This window comes from Cottoperca gobio, chromosome 4 (assembly GCF_900634415.1).
Source record: "Cottoperca gobio chromosome 4, fCotGob3.1, whole genome shotgun sequence".
Taxonomy (NCBI): domain Eukaryota; kingdom Metazoa; phylum Chordata; class Actinopteri; order Perciformes; family Bovichtidae; genus Cottoperca; species Cottoperca gobio.
The window spans coordinates 7,076,906-7,094,867 of record NC_041358.1 but is presented as its reverse complement, the minus strand read 5'-3'; the positions used below and the strand labels follow the sequence as shown (position 1 = coordinate 7,094,867).

At 39.8% G+C, this 17,962-nt stretch overlaps 1 protein-coding gene across 1 annotated transcript; it reads right to left on the bottom strand.

The window, feature by feature from the left end:
• Positions 1 to 1,244: 1,244 nt before the first annotated feature.
• Positions 1,245 to 6,639, bottom strand: gorab (golgin, rab6-interacting). The gene is made up of 5 exons (XM_029430407.1): positions 6,427 to 6,639; positions 5,964 to 6,279; positions 5,223 to 5,324; positions 4,970 to 5,110; positions 1,245 to 2,557 (listed from the first exon to the last, which is right to left on the bottom strand). Exons 1-5 carry the CDS (start codon positions 6,479 to 6,481, stop codon positions 2,107 to 2,109), a joined length of 1,065 nt encoding a protein of 354 aa, XP_029286267.1. The 5' UTR covers positions 6,482 to 6,639; the 3' UTR covers positions 1,245 to 2,106.
• Between the last annotated feature and the right edge of the window lie 11,323 nt (positions 6,640 to 17,962).

Sequence of the window (17,962 nt, the reverse complement as noted above, 5' to 3'; positions counted from 1 at the left end):
ACTTAATTTTCACAAAGAAGGGAAATAATTGCCACTGCAGAATATTTCTCCTCAGAATAATGCAGGTTGCTGCACAACTATGAAAAAAATTATACTTGATTTGACCTTTTTATTAAAAGAAAATAAGATTTATAGAACTCAATTTCAGACTAAAATGATATTGATGTATTACTGCATATGAATCAGGGCAGAAAAGTCTGAATCTGCAAAGTGACCATAGAGACCAAATACATGTAGTGGAAAAGATGTATAAAGTAGCATAACATGAAAACACTTCAGGGAAGTAACTCAAAATTGTACTTGAATAAATGTACTTAGTTACATTCCACCAGTGGCTTTTATGGAAATGACATAATTCATTCCTTTTTATCTGAATGTCCTCATAATTTGGTCTGATCTGCTCCGGGGGACTTCAAACGCTGTCCTTGGAGGTGGGACAGACAGGACGGTGGTCACTCTCCCTCTCTGAGCTTCTACCTCCCGACTAATTAAAAAAGCTGCTTTTACGGCCTCTCCCTTCAGACGGCCAGATGTGACCGGAGCGCTGTAAAATCTCAAAGCGGTTTACAGAAACACTTACTGCACTTTAAAAGCGACTTGCAAAAGCGACAAGAGTCCCAAAGTGCTCCCCGTTTAAATTCCTTCCAGAAGTACAAGCTTCAGTCCTGCAGATAACTCATCATCTACACAGATATACATGAGGACAACATACACGGACAGATTATACATCTTTTTTGGAGTTTATTTTAGTAAAATATCATACTGTAGTGCATGTCCATGTATCACCTTTTTAAATATTGACCCCACATAAATAGATTGTATATGCTTCAGAACATACAAGCAGGCTTTGGTCAGGCCCACATATAAGAAGCTTAGCATTAGATTATTGTCACATATTATTTTGGACACATGGTGCAGCGAGAGAGTCAACTCTGCAGAAACACATGCAACTGAAAGCATCTGTACATACATTAACAGATATCATCTTACCCTTCAGGAGGCCCGCTGCTCCTCAACTGCACTGACAAGACGAGAATTAGCTTTGTGAAACACGAGCCCAGCGCCAGCTAACATGTTCATCTACAACACATAAGACAGGAGGGTTTATGTTCGGAATAGAAATGGATTCATGCCTCCTTTCCATCTGCATGAAACTGAGACTTTCCAGGAAGTAAACTGGACCCATCTTTCACTGTTGCCACAAAGAGACAACCATCAAAAACAGTCATCTTTGGAATACATCCTTTGCTCAGAGAGATAATTCACATGTGATGTAAAACCACATGTTTGGAAGATGAGCTCTTTTTTTTTTTTTTTTTGGAAGCACACACATAAAAAGTGACCGAATGAGGATAATGGCTGCAAGATACTCGGATTTACTCTGCAGCTGAATATGATTCTGTCTGATCCTGCCGGTACACACGCAGAGAGCTGGGGCTCGTTTGTTCTAGGCTTTTTTCGTTTCACAAAAAGAAGTTCTCAAATGTTAAACATTGTCTATATAAAGAAGTTGGCCTAAATAAAAAGAGTCTATGGGCTACAACTTATTTTCTTGATTAATGGTTTGGTCTATAAAATGTCACAAAGTAAAAAGATGTCCATCTCAGTTTCTCAAAGTTCAAGTTGGTCTTTAACCAAAAAGGTATTCACTTTAATATATTATAAAACAGAAAAACAAGAAAATATCCATATTTGAAAGTTTGGAAACAGCATTTTTTCCCCAATTGTGCATGAAAAGTGACTTTAACGGTAAATCAATCAGTCAATCAATCAATGAATTAATAAGACGACCAATCGTTGCAGCTCTGAATCTGGAACTATCTGATCAGAAGAATCCGGATACAACCCGTCTCCCTCTCCCACCACCTTTAAAACCTTCGGGGCCGTCAACACTGACAAACTGCTGCCAGTGACTCCACTCAAACATTTAGTAGTGTAAGAGGAGAGCGGTTCCATACGCAGCCCTGGATGTTACAGCGAGCATCACTTCTTCTCGGGGACGGTGTTAGTGCAAACGTTAGTGTTTGATCTGAATCCCTACAGTGCACCATGCGTGATAAGGTCCATATTTTACAGCTGACCTATGACAAGCATCTTTTCTGAGCATCAGGACGCGACAATTTCACTCTGAAAACAGTTTTCTAGTTTTTTACAGTCTTGTTCGGTCTTTGGTGGTTCAGTCATCGGGTGGTGCTCCTGCTGGAGGTCGCCTCCCTTCTCCTCCTTCACAGTCTCCTTCTCTGCGGGTGCACAGTCTTTGGTGGATTGCACCGTTCCCTCCCGATTCTCCACCGAACCGTTTTCCTGTTTCTCTTTTCTCTGCGTCTCCACACACCTTGCTTTCTGCTCATCCTCCTCCTTCTGCCTCTCCAGCTCTTCCTCAGTGGCCTGAAGATGCAGCTGCTGCATCAGCTCCTCCAGCTTGTCAGCTTTACGCAGCTCGTTCTGCTGGATGATGGCGCAGAGGTGCTCCGTCAGCTGCTCCTTCACCTCCGACTTCTTGTGCAGGTCCAGCTTGGCCGTCACGTACTCCACCTCCGCCTTCTCATAACGCTTTCTGTTTGAGAAAATGTAAAATAACTCCTCAACTTCTCATTTGAGAACATCTAACTTTCACATGCAATGAATAACTTTCATTCTGTGACAGTGGAGTGGAGTTTCCATTTAGAATATTTGCTGCAACAAATAAAAAAACTCCCGTCTGCATTCCACGCCCGTTGATAATATCCTTTATGAGCAAATACACAGAGTTCACATTACGCAACATATTCCTCGTTTAACACCTGCTTTTAATCAAACCTCGAGTGTAACTGAAGACGGAAATGAAGAGAGAAGTCTGACTCCTCAAGAGAGAATTCAGCAAATGCATTTTAGATTAGAGATTATTTGATAAATCCGCTGATGGTGTATCTCTACTTCATTGTTTAAATCATACATCTTGCAAAAATATAAAATATTCTCTGGTGCCAGCTTCTAAAATCTGATGATTTTCTGATATCTGTATTTCCTTTTGAAATTGAATATCTTTAAGTGTTGGACTGTCGGTCAGACAAACAGGTAATATGAAGACGTTACTGTTAATTCATTTGAAAGAAATTGATCGCATATTGAATTGATGATATGTTAAACGCCCTCGTTGAGTTTTGAAGGCTGACACTGGTTTGGTGTGTCGGAGAGTTGGCAGTAAGTCTGCTCATTAAAGGATCTTCTTTACCAAAGTTCCAATACTTAACATTGGAGAACCTTTTCTTCTTTTGGTAACTGCAAAACATGTTTTTGCAGAAAAAACATTGGTATAGTTCTACAAATAAAAGTTTCGTTGTGGTATTTGTATTAAAACTAAGGCTGCTGGTACAAACCCCCACACGTCTGAATACAGAAACATTCTTTTAATTGGGAAGAACAGAACGTCACATGCTGTTTGGAAACATCGCGGTGACTAAACAGATTATGTCAAACATTTCACCTCAAGGTTTTTATGTTGAACCTCAGCGAAATCGCAACAATTGATTATATCAACATAATCATAACAGAACCCAGTGTAATGAGTGTGTGAAGGTCGGGTCCTCTTCCCGTTATACAAACATCTGTAATGCAGAGTGTTCATGACGTGGAGCTAATCTCACTTCACCAGCGGCTGCAAAATCACAGCTCCAAGCACAGGGTCAAACACAGCAACAAATGCTGCACTGATTTAGACCAGTAGAAGAAAGACCAACTAATTACTTCAAGTTACATTTAGCTAATTGTTCAGTGTTTTAGTTTGTGCAGCGTCATTAGTCTCCGTGTGCTGAAGCTCCAGACACAGGACTGTGTCTGCTGAAAGTGGCTCAAAGTGTTTGAGAACACATGTGGATTACAAGTGTTGGAGAAACCTTTCTTTATAACAGGAATACTGGAAACAAGCTGCAGGGGGCAGCATTCACAGTGGATGTACAGTTCATTAGCTGCTCATTTCTTTGATTCAAATCAGACTGACTGTTGGCAATGTCAAATATGATTTTATAAAATCCTGAGAGCTTAGTGGCACTTACAATTACATATGTCTTAGTGTTATTCAGCTGTCCACATGTCCTTGAGCAAGACACTCTGCCACAAAACATCAGGTATTTCAACATATCTTGACATTAACTAACTTGGTAGATTCCAACGGTGGAAGGTTGTTCACTTTTTGTTTTCTTTTTTTAACCTAGAGCTACTTAAGGCAGTGTAATGCTGGGCTGTCCCTGATGACAGAGTAGTGAGAGAAACATGTTGAAATCTTTGGTTGTCCATCCAAAACCCCAGTCCTAGATCTCACAGTGAGACACCCTTTAGAGCTTTGTGGAACAAAGACAGCCTGTATCAAAACAATGTTAACACTTCCAACCACATGATCTCAATATGTGAGCTGCAGAGTACACCGGCTGAGGCTGCACTGAAGGCCACTTGTTTTAAGTGGGAGCTTTTAAGAACTCTGACGGTATCTTCAAACACGAGAGCAGATGAATGATTTGAGTTGATGACGTGTCTATGTTGCATATTTTTCTCCATTTACACTGTAGTGCTGCAACTCACCAGTATTTTTGACCCATCATTTGACCTCCCGCAAAATTGATATGGTAAAGTCTAGTAAAGATTGTGACCAAGATTTCATTTCACAGTGTGTAGGGGCCTTTGGGTATGTTGTTACATAAAGAAGTACCTGTTTATTAAGTCAAAATGTAACACTACACTTGTTCAATAGAAGTTAGAATAGAAGTGTCTCACCCTCTCTGACACTTGCTTAATGAGGACTTGTATAGGAGCTTACAGCCAGGGGAGAAGTTTGGGATATGTCTGAATAGATTCTTCATTGATTGAGCTTGAACAGAGCTGTGGCCATGTGAAAGTATTTAGCCAAGTTGGTGAAGCTTCTGCTTCATTGATTGTGAGATTGCAAGAACATGCCCTTTCTTGTATTTCTTATGTTCACGTGTTGTCCCTCTACCTTGCACTGGAGTACTCCCAGCTGGCCTGTTCTATCCTGCTTCTCAGGATGCCGATATCATTGGACACCATGTCATCGAGGGCCTGGAGCTCCTTCTGGATCCTCTTCAGCTTCACAGCCTCTGCCTGAGTCTGTTTGGACCTATGGACGATAACAAACTCTTATAAGATACATTTCATCTTTTGGCCTCAATTCTGGTCTTACTCTCATAATAACATGTTGCTCACTAGAGTACCAAAACAGCCGTTCTTACTTCTCAGCAATAGTTTTTGTCAGCAGAGCCTTCTTGCGTTTATTCCTCTCCTCGATTAGCTTCTGCTCATGCTGCAGTTGCTCCAGACGCGTCTTTTCCCGTCTGAGATCAAACAGAGAATTTAACACACAAAAATGCTTTTTTCAATTTTAAAATGGCCAAAAAAAAAAAGAAACTAGCTCCACACCATGAAAGGAGTTTTGGGTTTGATGCCAAAGAGACATTAAAACAAATATGTAAATCTTTATTAAAAGTTAATAAAAAATGACCTTAAATTGTGTGGAAATGTGAAATTGGTGGTGCAACACATGCTTATCTCAACATAACAAGATTCAAGCATTTGTAGAATCCACCTAATATTAATATATATATATATATATATATTAATATTAATATTAATATATATATATATATATATATATATATATATATATATATATATATATATATATATATATATATATATATAAAAAAAATTATATTAAGCCCTGTTTTCAGCTTTATGTCGATGTATTTTCCACATGATCCAAGCGGTTGAATAGTTTAATTAGCTTAAGAAGAACACATAAGGAACATTGTATCCTTCAGTTTATCACAATCATTCAAAATCAACACAACTGGAGATATATGGTTTTCACTGGACAGGAAGGGGATGAAAATGGTAATCTGAAAAGTAATTTTAACTGTCACACAAATACAGTGAAAACTCAATAGTAAGTACGATAACAAAAACATACTAACAGTGCCACCTCTTGTTTCTCCAGCTCTTTGACGACGGGGGTCTCCTCCTGCTGAGCCGGTTTCATCTCGCTGGGTTTGTGCTGCACATCCTGTTTGACAGCCGGACCTCCTGTTGCAGAGGCTGTGAGCGGAGGCTCAGGCTCTGTCTTCGGCGGTGGTTTGGTGAGCTGTTGCTCCGGTGGAAGGCAATGAGAAGCGGTTTCAGTGTTTTTCTGAACGGCCACCTGAAGGGCCCTCTCCCGCTGTAACTGCTGTCGACTCCGGTTGGCTGGAGCCGGTTTCCGCCCGCGGGCAGCCGCTGCGGCCAGCGCTGACTCTGAAAATGCATGCAGTAAAAACGTTTTTTACAGGAAATGATGAAGACTAAATATAAAGTTTGGTTAAAACATGTCAACAACTGGGTAAGCTGGAGCAGAGTCATATGCTAACTTCTTCGGCTAACATTAGCAGGAAGAGATGTTACCTTTCTGCTGCATCTTCCGTAAGTCCTCGTCAGAAAAACCGGCCCAGCCACTCATTTTACAGCTTCACACCTAAAATACCTAAAATAACACAGGAGGAACTATGAATGCATGAAATATTCTGCGTAATGACTTAAAATAATCATTCTAAACTTCCAAAAGGCAGATTAACTGTGAAGCTTTAAACGCCACCGCCATCTTTGTTTATTGATGCCACGTTAAGGACCCTAAAAAGACCCGCGAAGTTGAAGTTGCAGATATTGCCTGAATAAAATAAATATAAACACTAATGTAATGTGAAATCTAAATCGGAGAACACATATTCCTGTCGTCTCTATAAATAATTGTTGCCGTTAGAATTCAATTTAGATTTTTTTAATGCATCTTTGCCCGTAAATGTTACTTTGTATGTTATAATGCAGAAGGCATATTTATGGTGAGCTACATAGTTCCATAAATCTCCTTTGAAAGTTTCCGTTAATTAAATGATTTGGCTTTATGGCAGTGGTGGAGATGTATTCAGAGTCTTAAAGTACCACAATGTTAAAACACTCTGGTGAAATTAAAAGTACTATATTGAAAAATGGAAAATTATGTTACAGAAGGCTATTAAAAGTGTCCCTTGTCGCTCTAATATACCTATATCATTAGATTAATATTAGGCTACCTATGCATTAATTATTTTCATTAATCTGCTGATTATTTTCTCAAATTATTGATTAATTGTTTGTAATGCCATCAGAATTACCCAAAGCCCAAAGCCTTACCATTATTACAAATACATTACAATTATTAACATTAATAAAAGGAAAAGCAACAATCTTCACATTTGTGAAGCTGGAACCATGAAATGTTTTTATATGAAAAATAACAAGCAATTATCAAAATTATTGCCTATTAATTTTATGTCAATTGAATAACATTTTCATATATTTTGTGTGCAAAAATCTTATTTTGTAAAGTAACTAGTATCTAAAGTTGTAAATGTAGTGCAGTAAAACAATAAGTATAAGTTACTTATATGCATTCCACCACTATAGGTTACTGATAATTTCAATAATTCCCTAAAGATATTGGTAGATGCAAAAAATTATGCAAATAATTCAGGGTATTCATTAAATTTTCCACCTATTTTCCACTTAATTTCTCATCCACTGCCCCAACCAGCTCTTTTATTGTAGAGGGACTACCCGTGTGTCAGAGGGGTCAAGGGTTAATTAAAGAAGTGCTTCATGTGAAAGCAGCATGAAATTTAAGTGGTTGTACTGCAAAGTGGAGGGCTAGACACACCCTGTGGTCAGAGTGTGGCTTTTTATATTAGCTCCCCATTTGTGAATAGGCTGGTTGTTATGATACAGAACTTCTAATAAACTAGAATTAACCAGAAAAACAATTCAGCAGACAAGCTCCTCCATAACTATTTAATCATAAAGACTTTACACATCAATCCACCCATCCGTAAACACTTCTCATACCATTTTCATCAAGTTCATTGTTAATTCCCAAATGTCTAGCAAGGCTGCAAAATAAGTGCATAAAAATAGCTTTTTATTTCACATTCAGGCTGGCTTCAGGTACTGCAGGGAAGATGAAATATGATCCAGGAAGGCTGGATGGTTTGAGGAACAGACATGACTTTGAAGGCTAATTAGAAGTCAAAACACAGTACAGAGGTTGCTTTGCCAGAATACCCTGCATGTTTTTGCTGTAGCCTTTGTACCATGTTACAGTGTTTAGGGGGCTGCATTTTTTCACGCAGTGCTATCGTCAGTCTTAACATAGAACATTAGAACAGGTTCCACCATTTATCACTTGGTGGGGTTACACTTTAAAGTGATGTCTGATTTTTAATCAGACTTTTGAAGCTACCCAGTAAGCCATAAAGTTTCTTATTCTTGTCATGTCGTGTGCTTTTCTTGTAAATATCGCCTATTAACTCATGCAAATTGACAGCAGGCATATCATGTCTGGTGAGTCAGTCGTGGAGGTGGAGTCTACCGACATGAAACAGGACAGAAGGTATTTCAGGACTTTGTAGGAAAGGGCTGAGTCCATGTGATTAGTTTTTTATTGCTTCCTTCACCACTGTCATTCAGCACACACCATCGCACACTGCCTTCATTCAGCTCTAAATTCCACCATTACCGTCATTTATGCATGACTTTGTACGGACTCTTTATTTCTTTCAGTAATTGGTCAAACATAGAGCGTGTCTTTTTAACCTTGGCAGTGCTGAGGAGTCGAGGCGATGCAAAAACAATGACCTCTGCTTGGCAACTAATAAAAACTGGCCTCCACATCTTTTTTTGCATCTGGGGGCCAATTATGTGCAAGTTAAAAGGCGAAACACCTCAGGAGGGCATAAATCGCCGGCAGAGTGGAGACAGGGCCAGGCATGGAGGCCAGATGGCAGAGAGACAACCACTTTGGGTTCGGAGTGTGTGTTGCTGCGGTGGCGGGCTGAGGATGGGACTGCCTTGGATCCCTGATTAGTGAGCGCCAGAGGGGACCACATGGCTCATTACTGAGGTGACCTGCGGAGGCACATCAGGGTTAGAGGTGGGGGAAATGTATAAATCCCCTGTAGGAATGGGTGAAACTGATAGGAGAGAAGGAGGTTACCGCGATGGCTGCGCTCAGTTCAGAAGTTCAACATGTCAGCTCTGTCATCCACGTGTGTCGAGACACGTCTTCCTCTCTTTGACAGCAAGTGGACATTAAATTATACACGGTTAGTTTAAACAAAATGTATTTTCTGGGTATGAACCAGGACGATTGATTGTGTAAAACCTTCAAATCTCAACTTAATCACCTGTTAAGCAATTTTATTGTTCAAACTGTGCCTCGAATCTAATCAAAATGTGATACTTTTGCATATTTTATTCCATTTACTAAATAACATATATACTTTATATTTCTGTTAATCATTTTTCAAAGCACGCCAGTAGTTACTTTGAGTGTCCAGGTTTCCAGAAGTAAAAATCTGATTAATTTGCTGATAGACAAAGTGACGTGACCGGCAGTTGGAGCTCTTCAACATACTTTTCTGGTTGAATCATCAGGACAAAAGATTTAACAACCGTGTCGGAAAATATCTGGTTCTTTGATAAAGGTCAAGGCCTGTAGACATAAAAACTGAAGGAGAGAAGTCAACTATGACTCCAAAGGTGCATTTCGATATGAATCATTTAATCACAGAGCTTCGGTATGTAAGTGAACGTTAAAGATTGCACTTTGTGAGAAACCTGATTAAACATTCAACGGTTTGAATCGAGTCAGTTTGGGAGGAATTCAACAACTATGGTGAAATGTTTTGTTCCCCAATGCTAAGCTGAAAAGTGGTCACACCCTAACAACTGTAACAAGGCACAGCAGGCCTCACAAGCTTTGGATTTTTTCACATGTTGCCGTGATGTACATAGAGTTGCAGTATAAAAATGTCCAAAAACACAGAAATAACACCGTCGGCTATGGGAAGATGGATTAAACCGTTTGTTTATCTTCTCTAACGTAAACTGCTATGAACGCTAAGCTTATTACCTACAGCAGTAACCTGGTGCAACTTACAAGACCAAGGAGTATAGGCCTATTATTACCTATCAACATTATGTTGTGGGTGGGAGTCAGTCCTGCATGCTACAATATAAGCATTTAGGCTAACGTTAGCCGCTGAACTGGTTAAAGCAGCTACATAGAGGTCCTCTAGGCCATGCAGTGTTACTGTGTTCAGACATAACACAAGGCACATTTTTGAGACGGCACAACTGTATAGAAAGTCAATGGAAATAAATGATTAGCTTCTAATTTAGTAAAGTGATACAAAGACGTGCCCACAAAAATGAGACAAAATGTTTTATTACGAGTAAAAAACTTGCTCTTATTCCAGAGTTTTTATGAATCTTCTTCACAAACATACACAGAGTTCAGTCAATCACCACACAGACAGGCAGACTAGCTAGATAGCTTACAGCTAACGTAGCCTATGTGCAGTGTGTAGGCTACATTGGCTGTTTTGGGTGAATCAACACAGATTGCATGAAAAATGAGGCAGTATGAAAATAAATGTTGCTTTCTGTCTGAAGGCAGCTTTAGCCTCACCACTAGTCTTTCAGCATGATACATGGTTTTTCACTTTAAAGCGAGCCAGCAACCAGTTAAAGTTAATTAGCTTGCAAGCTACAGTTGATAAATCTACCAGTTGTCATTTCAGCCAACACAATTGACGATTGCAGGGTTGTCTACATACATTTGGCCCTATTCTGTGTAAGGAATGAGAATTTAGGAGATATATATTTAGTTTTAAAGAAGATTGACTGCTTGTGGTGCTGGATGATTTAACACGTGTAGTAAGTGTGCACGTCACCTTTGCCCTCCCTGCTATCCATAAAGACACACAGCCTGTGGTGCTCAATCAAACAGGAAGCGCTGTGAAAAATAAACAGCCAATCCGTGGAGACATGTCTCAAACCTGAACGAAATTGAGGATGATTAGGGGTCAGGCCGTCGGCATGGCTCTGAGCTGGAAGCTGGAGGAACTTCTAATTGCTGTTTTAAAAAATCTGTATGCCGGGTCCACGCTGACCCTCGTCCCGGTCAGAGCACCTCCTCTCCCCCTCAGCTGCTGCTCTGAATTTGTTCTTTCATTTCCATCCCTGACCTCTCGTCCCGCCATCTGCAGCCAGTTTGCAGAGCTAAACAGCGGCCTGACATCATGCACACTGTTTCCTTTTATCTCTTACTCTCGTCACCCTCAGCGTCTGTCTCTCAATTTCCCTGTGTATTTCTCTGTCCTCCATGTTTTCTCTAGAAAAGAAAGTGCTACTTTGATTCTGTCATCTATTTTATCTTCTTCCTCTCAGCAGTTCTGTTTTGCTTTAGTAATCTTTCGTTATGATTTATATGAATGTTTTTAAGCCTTCGAATTTTCCTTTTCAATTTGAATGTTTTTCGTCTAATTTGCTTTTTTCATTCCTTTGACAATGTCACATGTGATATTGTCAATTCAAGACTTTGGCATCTTGAACACCGTTTTAAATACAATTACGTGGGTTAGAACAAGCGTTTGCCAGGAATCTTCACCAAAGTAAAGGGTTATTGTAACCATGTGTTATTATTCTCACCGTGACCTTAACAAAGCACTTATTCTAACCCCAAACCATGATCTTTACCTAAACCTAAACAGTAGTTTCTGCGCCTCAACCTAACCAAACCTTAACCGAAGCATTGTCACTTCATAACACAGATTTGTTTTTCAACAGGGATTTGTAACAATGTTAAGAGGCACTGACGGATGATGTTGTATTAACATGTTTCTATGTGTCGTTCTAGAGGACAAACAATGTGTTTTGTCATTTAATTTGGTGGAAGATTTGTGTCGAGTGTAGAAGATGTCTGAATGTTACAACTTAACGTCAAGGATAATGCTCCCATTCCTCAAAACACTGAAATACGGTGCAGATATGAACATTCCTTCCCTGAAACTGGAACAGCAATAACTGATCAGATGTTACCTTGAAGCCCCTCATCTGTCAAACTGGTAAGAGGATAAGCAGAGGATCAAATTGTTATTTTCAGTCAGCATTGAGTTTTATATTTACTAAACAATTATTCATTAATTTGTTTTGCTATCAAATAAGTAATATTACCACATTTCCATATTATTAAGAAAAAGTAACTTAAGATGATTAGAATAAACATAATTTAATGATTAATAATATGTCGTCCTGTTTTTAAAATCAAACCTAATTAATTATGAGAAATCGTGGGAAACCTTCAACTGAAGCTTGAACAGCCTTTGGTGTTGATGAGGTTAAACGTGTACAAAACTAAAGATATTATCACTTACTTCTGCTAAAGGTAAAGACTATCAAACCTCAAAGCCAGCAGTTGAGCTGCTCTACCATCATTAGCATTTCCCCCAGACTTGGCTTTCAGTCCATGTCATGCCAACTACGCCAAGCCCTCTTACTGTTCTTGGAGAGCATCCCTGATCCATCTGAACAGAGGTCTGTTGCTGCAGACTCAGAGGAGTCTCACCTGTACGGGGGAGAAACGGGACCAAACAATGCCTCCCTGTCTCACCTGCCTCCCAGCTCTATTTTCCCTGGCAGTCTGGTGGAAATCGGTGTGCGGGTCCTTTTTGTACAAACCGTAGAGCTCTTTGGACAGCGTTCAGGTTTTCAACGCTTTTCAACAGGCCCTTCAACGGCCAGACGTTCGGGCTCGTCCCAGGAGCCGAGGCTACAGCAAGCGGACGGGTAAAAGTCAGGAGTGGAGTCTGGCTGTCAGTTTGTGTTGAGGTGAAACATACAAGCAGTTCGATAAGACAGACACTCAGACAGAGAGGAGGGCAGGAGTAGAACAAAAGGACACAAGGGAAGTACTAGAAGTTGAAATAAGGAGCCGGCCTGAGGCATACAGACCCCTCATCCATCACAGGGATTCTCAAACAAACTGCAAATGTGAACTCTATTGGGGCTCCTCTGTTCTTTCTTTCTTTATGGGGGAAAAAGTATTTCACAGAAATATGGGAAATATGCTTGTTTGGACATGAATCTCAGTGATTGTAGCATAGTTTTGGACAAACACAGGAAGCAGGTGGAAACAGCCTAACTTGATCAAAATTGCCTTTCATCAACTCCCAGTTGCATCATGTGTATGTAACAGCTGACTGGAGCCTCTTCTCAAGAAACTACAAAATAGGTTGTTTGTTCCAATAAACAAATTGTCTACATGTTCCACAATATCTCAAACAGTCTCTTGTGGTCATGCAAATGATGTCCGTTTCTCAGTCTCAGAGAAGCAAAGGCAGGTATGACGGGATGAATGGTTCTGTCAACGTTGGGTCAGTGTCTGACTTTCACACCGGGGGTCACTGTTCACATTTCGTCCTCCGACTTTTAACTGTTGTTTAGTTTGAGGGGACCTGTTGATAGAACAGGTGTAGAAGTAGTCAATGAAAAGATGTGGTTTATGGAGCAGTTCTCTAACAAACCACCACTGGGTGCCTGACCACACTGTAAAAGGGACACACTTTTGCACTTACATACCTACAAACAGACCCAGCTGATTCTCAGTTGGGATGATGACGAGTGTCCTAGCACACAAGACACAAATCATTATAGGTCATTTTGCAGTTGTTGGTAAGTGAAATTTGCCTTTTTTTTTTTTACAAGTGTGTGTGCTAATCTAGGCTAAACACATCTTGGACTACTATTTCTTGCCAGGTTTGGTACCAATGTACCTGTTAAAACAAAAACCTGTGCTCAACCGTATCTTTATAGCCGGAGCCAGAAGTATGATTGCCTGACAAAATAGTTCCGGTAAGTATGTAACTCCCCCTAAAACCACAAGTTCAAGTAGCCTATAGGTTTGACCAACAACATATTGTGAAAGTCAGTTTAAGTTGTTAGTAGGTGTACTTTTTAGGTCAAGGTCATTGTGAACTCACCTTCCAATTTCACTGTGACCTCACAAAACACTATAACTCAAGAATTCATACACTAATTATGACAATTTCACAAATAGGCTATGTGTAACAGTAAATGTGGAAGTGTGACATTTTGCACAGTCCTGGATGTAAACTGCAACTTGATTGGTTGGCGTACAACCACAAGGTGGAAATTCTATTTTTTCTTAGGACAGAGCCAAGCTATCAGTTTCCCCCTGGATCCAGTCTCTATGCTAAGCTAGGCTAACCACATCCTGAATCTAGCTCTGTACTGAACACACAGACCAGCCTGGTCTCCTAAAAAAAACATTTCCCATACAATGAAACTGCAATGTCAATTACATTTTGAGGAAAACATATATTGTAATTATATTTGTTTCTGACAGATCACAAATATCTTTTCTAATCATAGGTGTCCCGTGTGAAACAAAAAGTCCTTACGTCCGAAACTTTAATGACGTAAGAAACAAACCATGATGTTTTACTTAACATTACCAAATAGTTCTAATTTGTTTTGTTTCAATTTACAATGTTAACCAACGTTAAACTGCAACGTAACACGGGAGAAGATACATTTGCCAGGAAACATAGGAACGTAGTTAGTTGTATGGAAATGTAATTTTGTAGGAGACAGGGTTGCAGAGACATGACATTGATATTGCTCTTATCTCACTCTACCAAGGAAAGCCAATATTCCTACCCCAAATTGAAATATTCCTCTAAATTTCATACTCTGTATTTAATTCTTACGGTGCTCTTTTATACATGTGGAGGCTGTTGTCAAGCCACAAAGAGACTTGAACCTTCCCTGAGATCTGTGATTAATGAAAATGACGGGGAGCTGGAGCTTATTGGCCGAAGAGCCGGAGTGTTTTGACCTTGCATTGACCCTAGCTGAACCTGACTAAACAGAGTCAGAAAGTTTGGGACTTTTTAAACAGGCAATCACACGTGATGACAACTGATTCATTAGGCCTCGAGCTTTGCCCAGAAATCCCCATAAAAAGACCTCGAACGAAGTCTCGTAGAAGCTCGTTAGGAGGGAAATGTGGCCTCGCACACCAGAGCTCAAATAAAGACACAGCTGTCTCCAGCATGGCCTCCAACAATTTGGCAGACGAATCAGATTCTTAATCAAATTATTTTTAGCTATGGCACATTTAATCCGCTGTTGTTTTATTCATTAGCCGTTCCACAAATTTATTGTGGCTCTGGCGGCCCTCGCTGTCTCTCATCTCAGCCATTTCCCAGAGTGTAACGCACACACATCTGGTCCCAATCAAAGAGAGGGAGTGGGAGAGCGAGAGCGAGAATGCCTATTTGCAGCCTCTGGCATAGGTACATTGTGAGGAGTGGTGCCCCATCTCCCCTGGAGTTTCTGGTAGTCTTGTGCTGTACAAGCTCTAAATCAGCTCGTTTGCCACGCCCTTAATACCTGATTTCATTATGAGGGGAACAAAATGAACAGGAGTCATGGATTTGGACTTTTTTGGCAGTGCTGGAGGTAAGGAGCCCCCTCTGAGAGCAGAGTATAGAGATTTATGGCACAGAAATGCCGAGCCTCGGCTCAGTTAATCACATTAAACCCAAGTATGTGTCGTGTTTGTGGATATGCAAAGCAATAATGACTCATTGTTCCAAACAGAAAAAGCTGAGATAATTACGTTAATTTATGACCTTCCCTTGTTAGGTCTTTTTATGTTCTTCATAAACAATTACATAAAACTGATTTGATTATTTTCAAAATAGATGAATAGAAAAGCATTCCTGTACACAAGCTTTTATTAAAAGTAGCAGCTAGTTGGTAAAAGATCCCCGATGCTGTTTTGTCTTTGAAACATCTGTTGGGATTGTTTTAACTTGTTTTGTTTCCTCGCACAGACAGTCCGGGTGTAAACATTTGATGAGAAACATGATGAAGTGAATCAGAAGAATAAAAGTTTTGATGGTGATGAACTCTCAACCCCCTTAATACCAGCATGACCAAAACCCCAACCACCATCACACACATAATTCATTCCCTAACCCAAAGAGGACTGGACAAAATGTCCTCACTTTCCCCCAAAAGTCCTAATTTTCCAAAAATGTACACATTCCAAAAGTGACCTCACTTTCTTTTTCAAAAAATATTCTCACCATGACCACTTGTCACAACTTCCAAATGTCCTCGCTTATCAAAGAATTATCGTAATTTTTTCAAAAATGTCTTTACTTTTTTAAAACTGTCTGCATGATCCAACAATGTCTTTCTTTCTGGAAATATCCTCACTTTGCCCCTATGATTCTGAAATATCCTCACTTTGCCCCTATGATTCTGAAATATCCTCACTTTGCCCCTATGATTCTGAAATATCCTCACTTTGCCCCTATGATTCTGAAATATCCTCACTTTGCCCCTATGATTCTGAAATATCCTCACTTTGCCCCTATGATTCTGAAATATCCTCACTTTGCCCCTATGATTCTGAAATATCCTCACTTTGCCCCTATGATTCTGAAATATCCTCACTTTGCCCCTATGATTCTGAAATATCCTCACTTCCTAATATGTCCCCATTGTTTCCAAAATGTTCCCTATTTTTAAAACAATTCCCTAATTTCCCAAAATGTCTCCTTTCCCAAAAATGGTCTCACTTTAGAATAGTTTAAAAAATGCCTTTACATGAACTTCCTCACTTTCCTTGAACGTCCCCCCTTGTCTTCATGTTCCGAAAGTGTCCTCACTTTACAAAAATGTCCTATAAAATATTCGTACAAACTGTGAGTCACATTGGACAAAATCAACAAGGATGCGATGTTAATAATGAAAAACAAAGTTAGAAATAGAAGAGCATGTACCCACTCACTACACCAGAAGCACAGTAGAAATTACATTTAATATAGACTGTACACTATTCTCAAGTCTTTCATTGCTTCTGTTCTTGCATACTTTCTAAATGATTGTCCACCAAAACTAGAAAAAATAATAACATTTTCTCCATGTTTACCTAAGTAAGAAAAGCAACAGTGTTTAAATTGTAACTGAGTATATTTACGCTGTCATACTGCTGCTTGTAGCTTCCATAAAGGAGTACATCATCCGCAGCTGCTACTTGCTGTACAAAAAACTGAAAGAAATATCGGAGGAGATGGCAAACTGAAAGGTCACAAGATAAATTGTCACACACACACACACACTGATCAAGACATCCTCCCACAAACACACAGTTAATCAGATCCAGGGACAGAGTCGCCGAGCTATTCCCCTCAGAAACCACCTCCATATTTTGTGGGCCTGATTCTAAACATCCCAACGTTTTTCGCTCCGGGTGACAGATTCCTGAGCTGCAGCATCAAACCACAACAGGCCAGCTGATACTGGGGGAATGGGAACATGGTGTTCTGGTGCCATGGGAACCAGTTACAGAGATCAACACACATATTCAAACCGGTACACAGTCGGGCAAACAATGGACACAACAAACACAACCAGACACTTGGTTTGCATGTATACTGTCCATACACTAAAACTGCCATCACACACACACTCATGTAAGAAGGGCTCCTTAAAATACAGTATGTGGGGTTACTGTAGAGGAGCCCCTTCATTCAACATTCATTCATGTTTACTGTAGTGTTGAATGCTGCAGGAATACGTTTGGGACAAAGCTCAGTGAAGGTTGTGGTCGGGTTTGTTTTTCAAATGTCATTGTGTTAAATTTCTCTGGTTTTTCTACTTGTAGGAACTTTTCTACTTGTCATAGGAAGTTTTTAGGTAAGGAAGGTCGTTGCCATATGTTGTCTGCTTCCACAAGTCCTCGGCTCGTGTTTCTTTAGATATGACAAAAAAAGGATTGCAGCCCTGATTGTTTCAACAATCCACATAAATTGGATGTTGCACTTCTTGTCTGTTACTTACTCATTTATTATACAACTGAGATTAAGAATGAGGACTTTGTATTCCTGTGCCAGATACAGAACAATGGGCACATATAGATGAGATTGACGCAGCTATACCTGCAGAAAAGGAAACCCTTAAATCAACATATTTTTGAACAGCATGACAAACGCTAAGTTAACTGCTACTACTGTCCTACAGCTTCTGTTAC

What these genes read in the sequence shown, in the direction of transcription:
- gorab (XM_029430407.1), bottom strand. Translation starts at nt 6,481, where the DNA reads ATGAGTGGCTGGGCCGGTTTTTCTGACGAGGACTTACGGAAGATGCAG. An exon ending in ACGGAAGATGCAGCAGAAAG is followed by an intron (nt 6,280 to 6,426) that starts GTAACATCTCTT and finishes ATGCATTTTCAG; the next exon opens with AGTCAGCGCTGGCCGCAGCG. An exon ending in TGGGAGTACTCCAGTGCAAG is followed by an intron (nt 2,558 to 4,969) that starts GTAGAGGGACAA and finishes TTTCTCAAACAG; the next exon opens with AAAGCGTTATGAGAAGGCGG.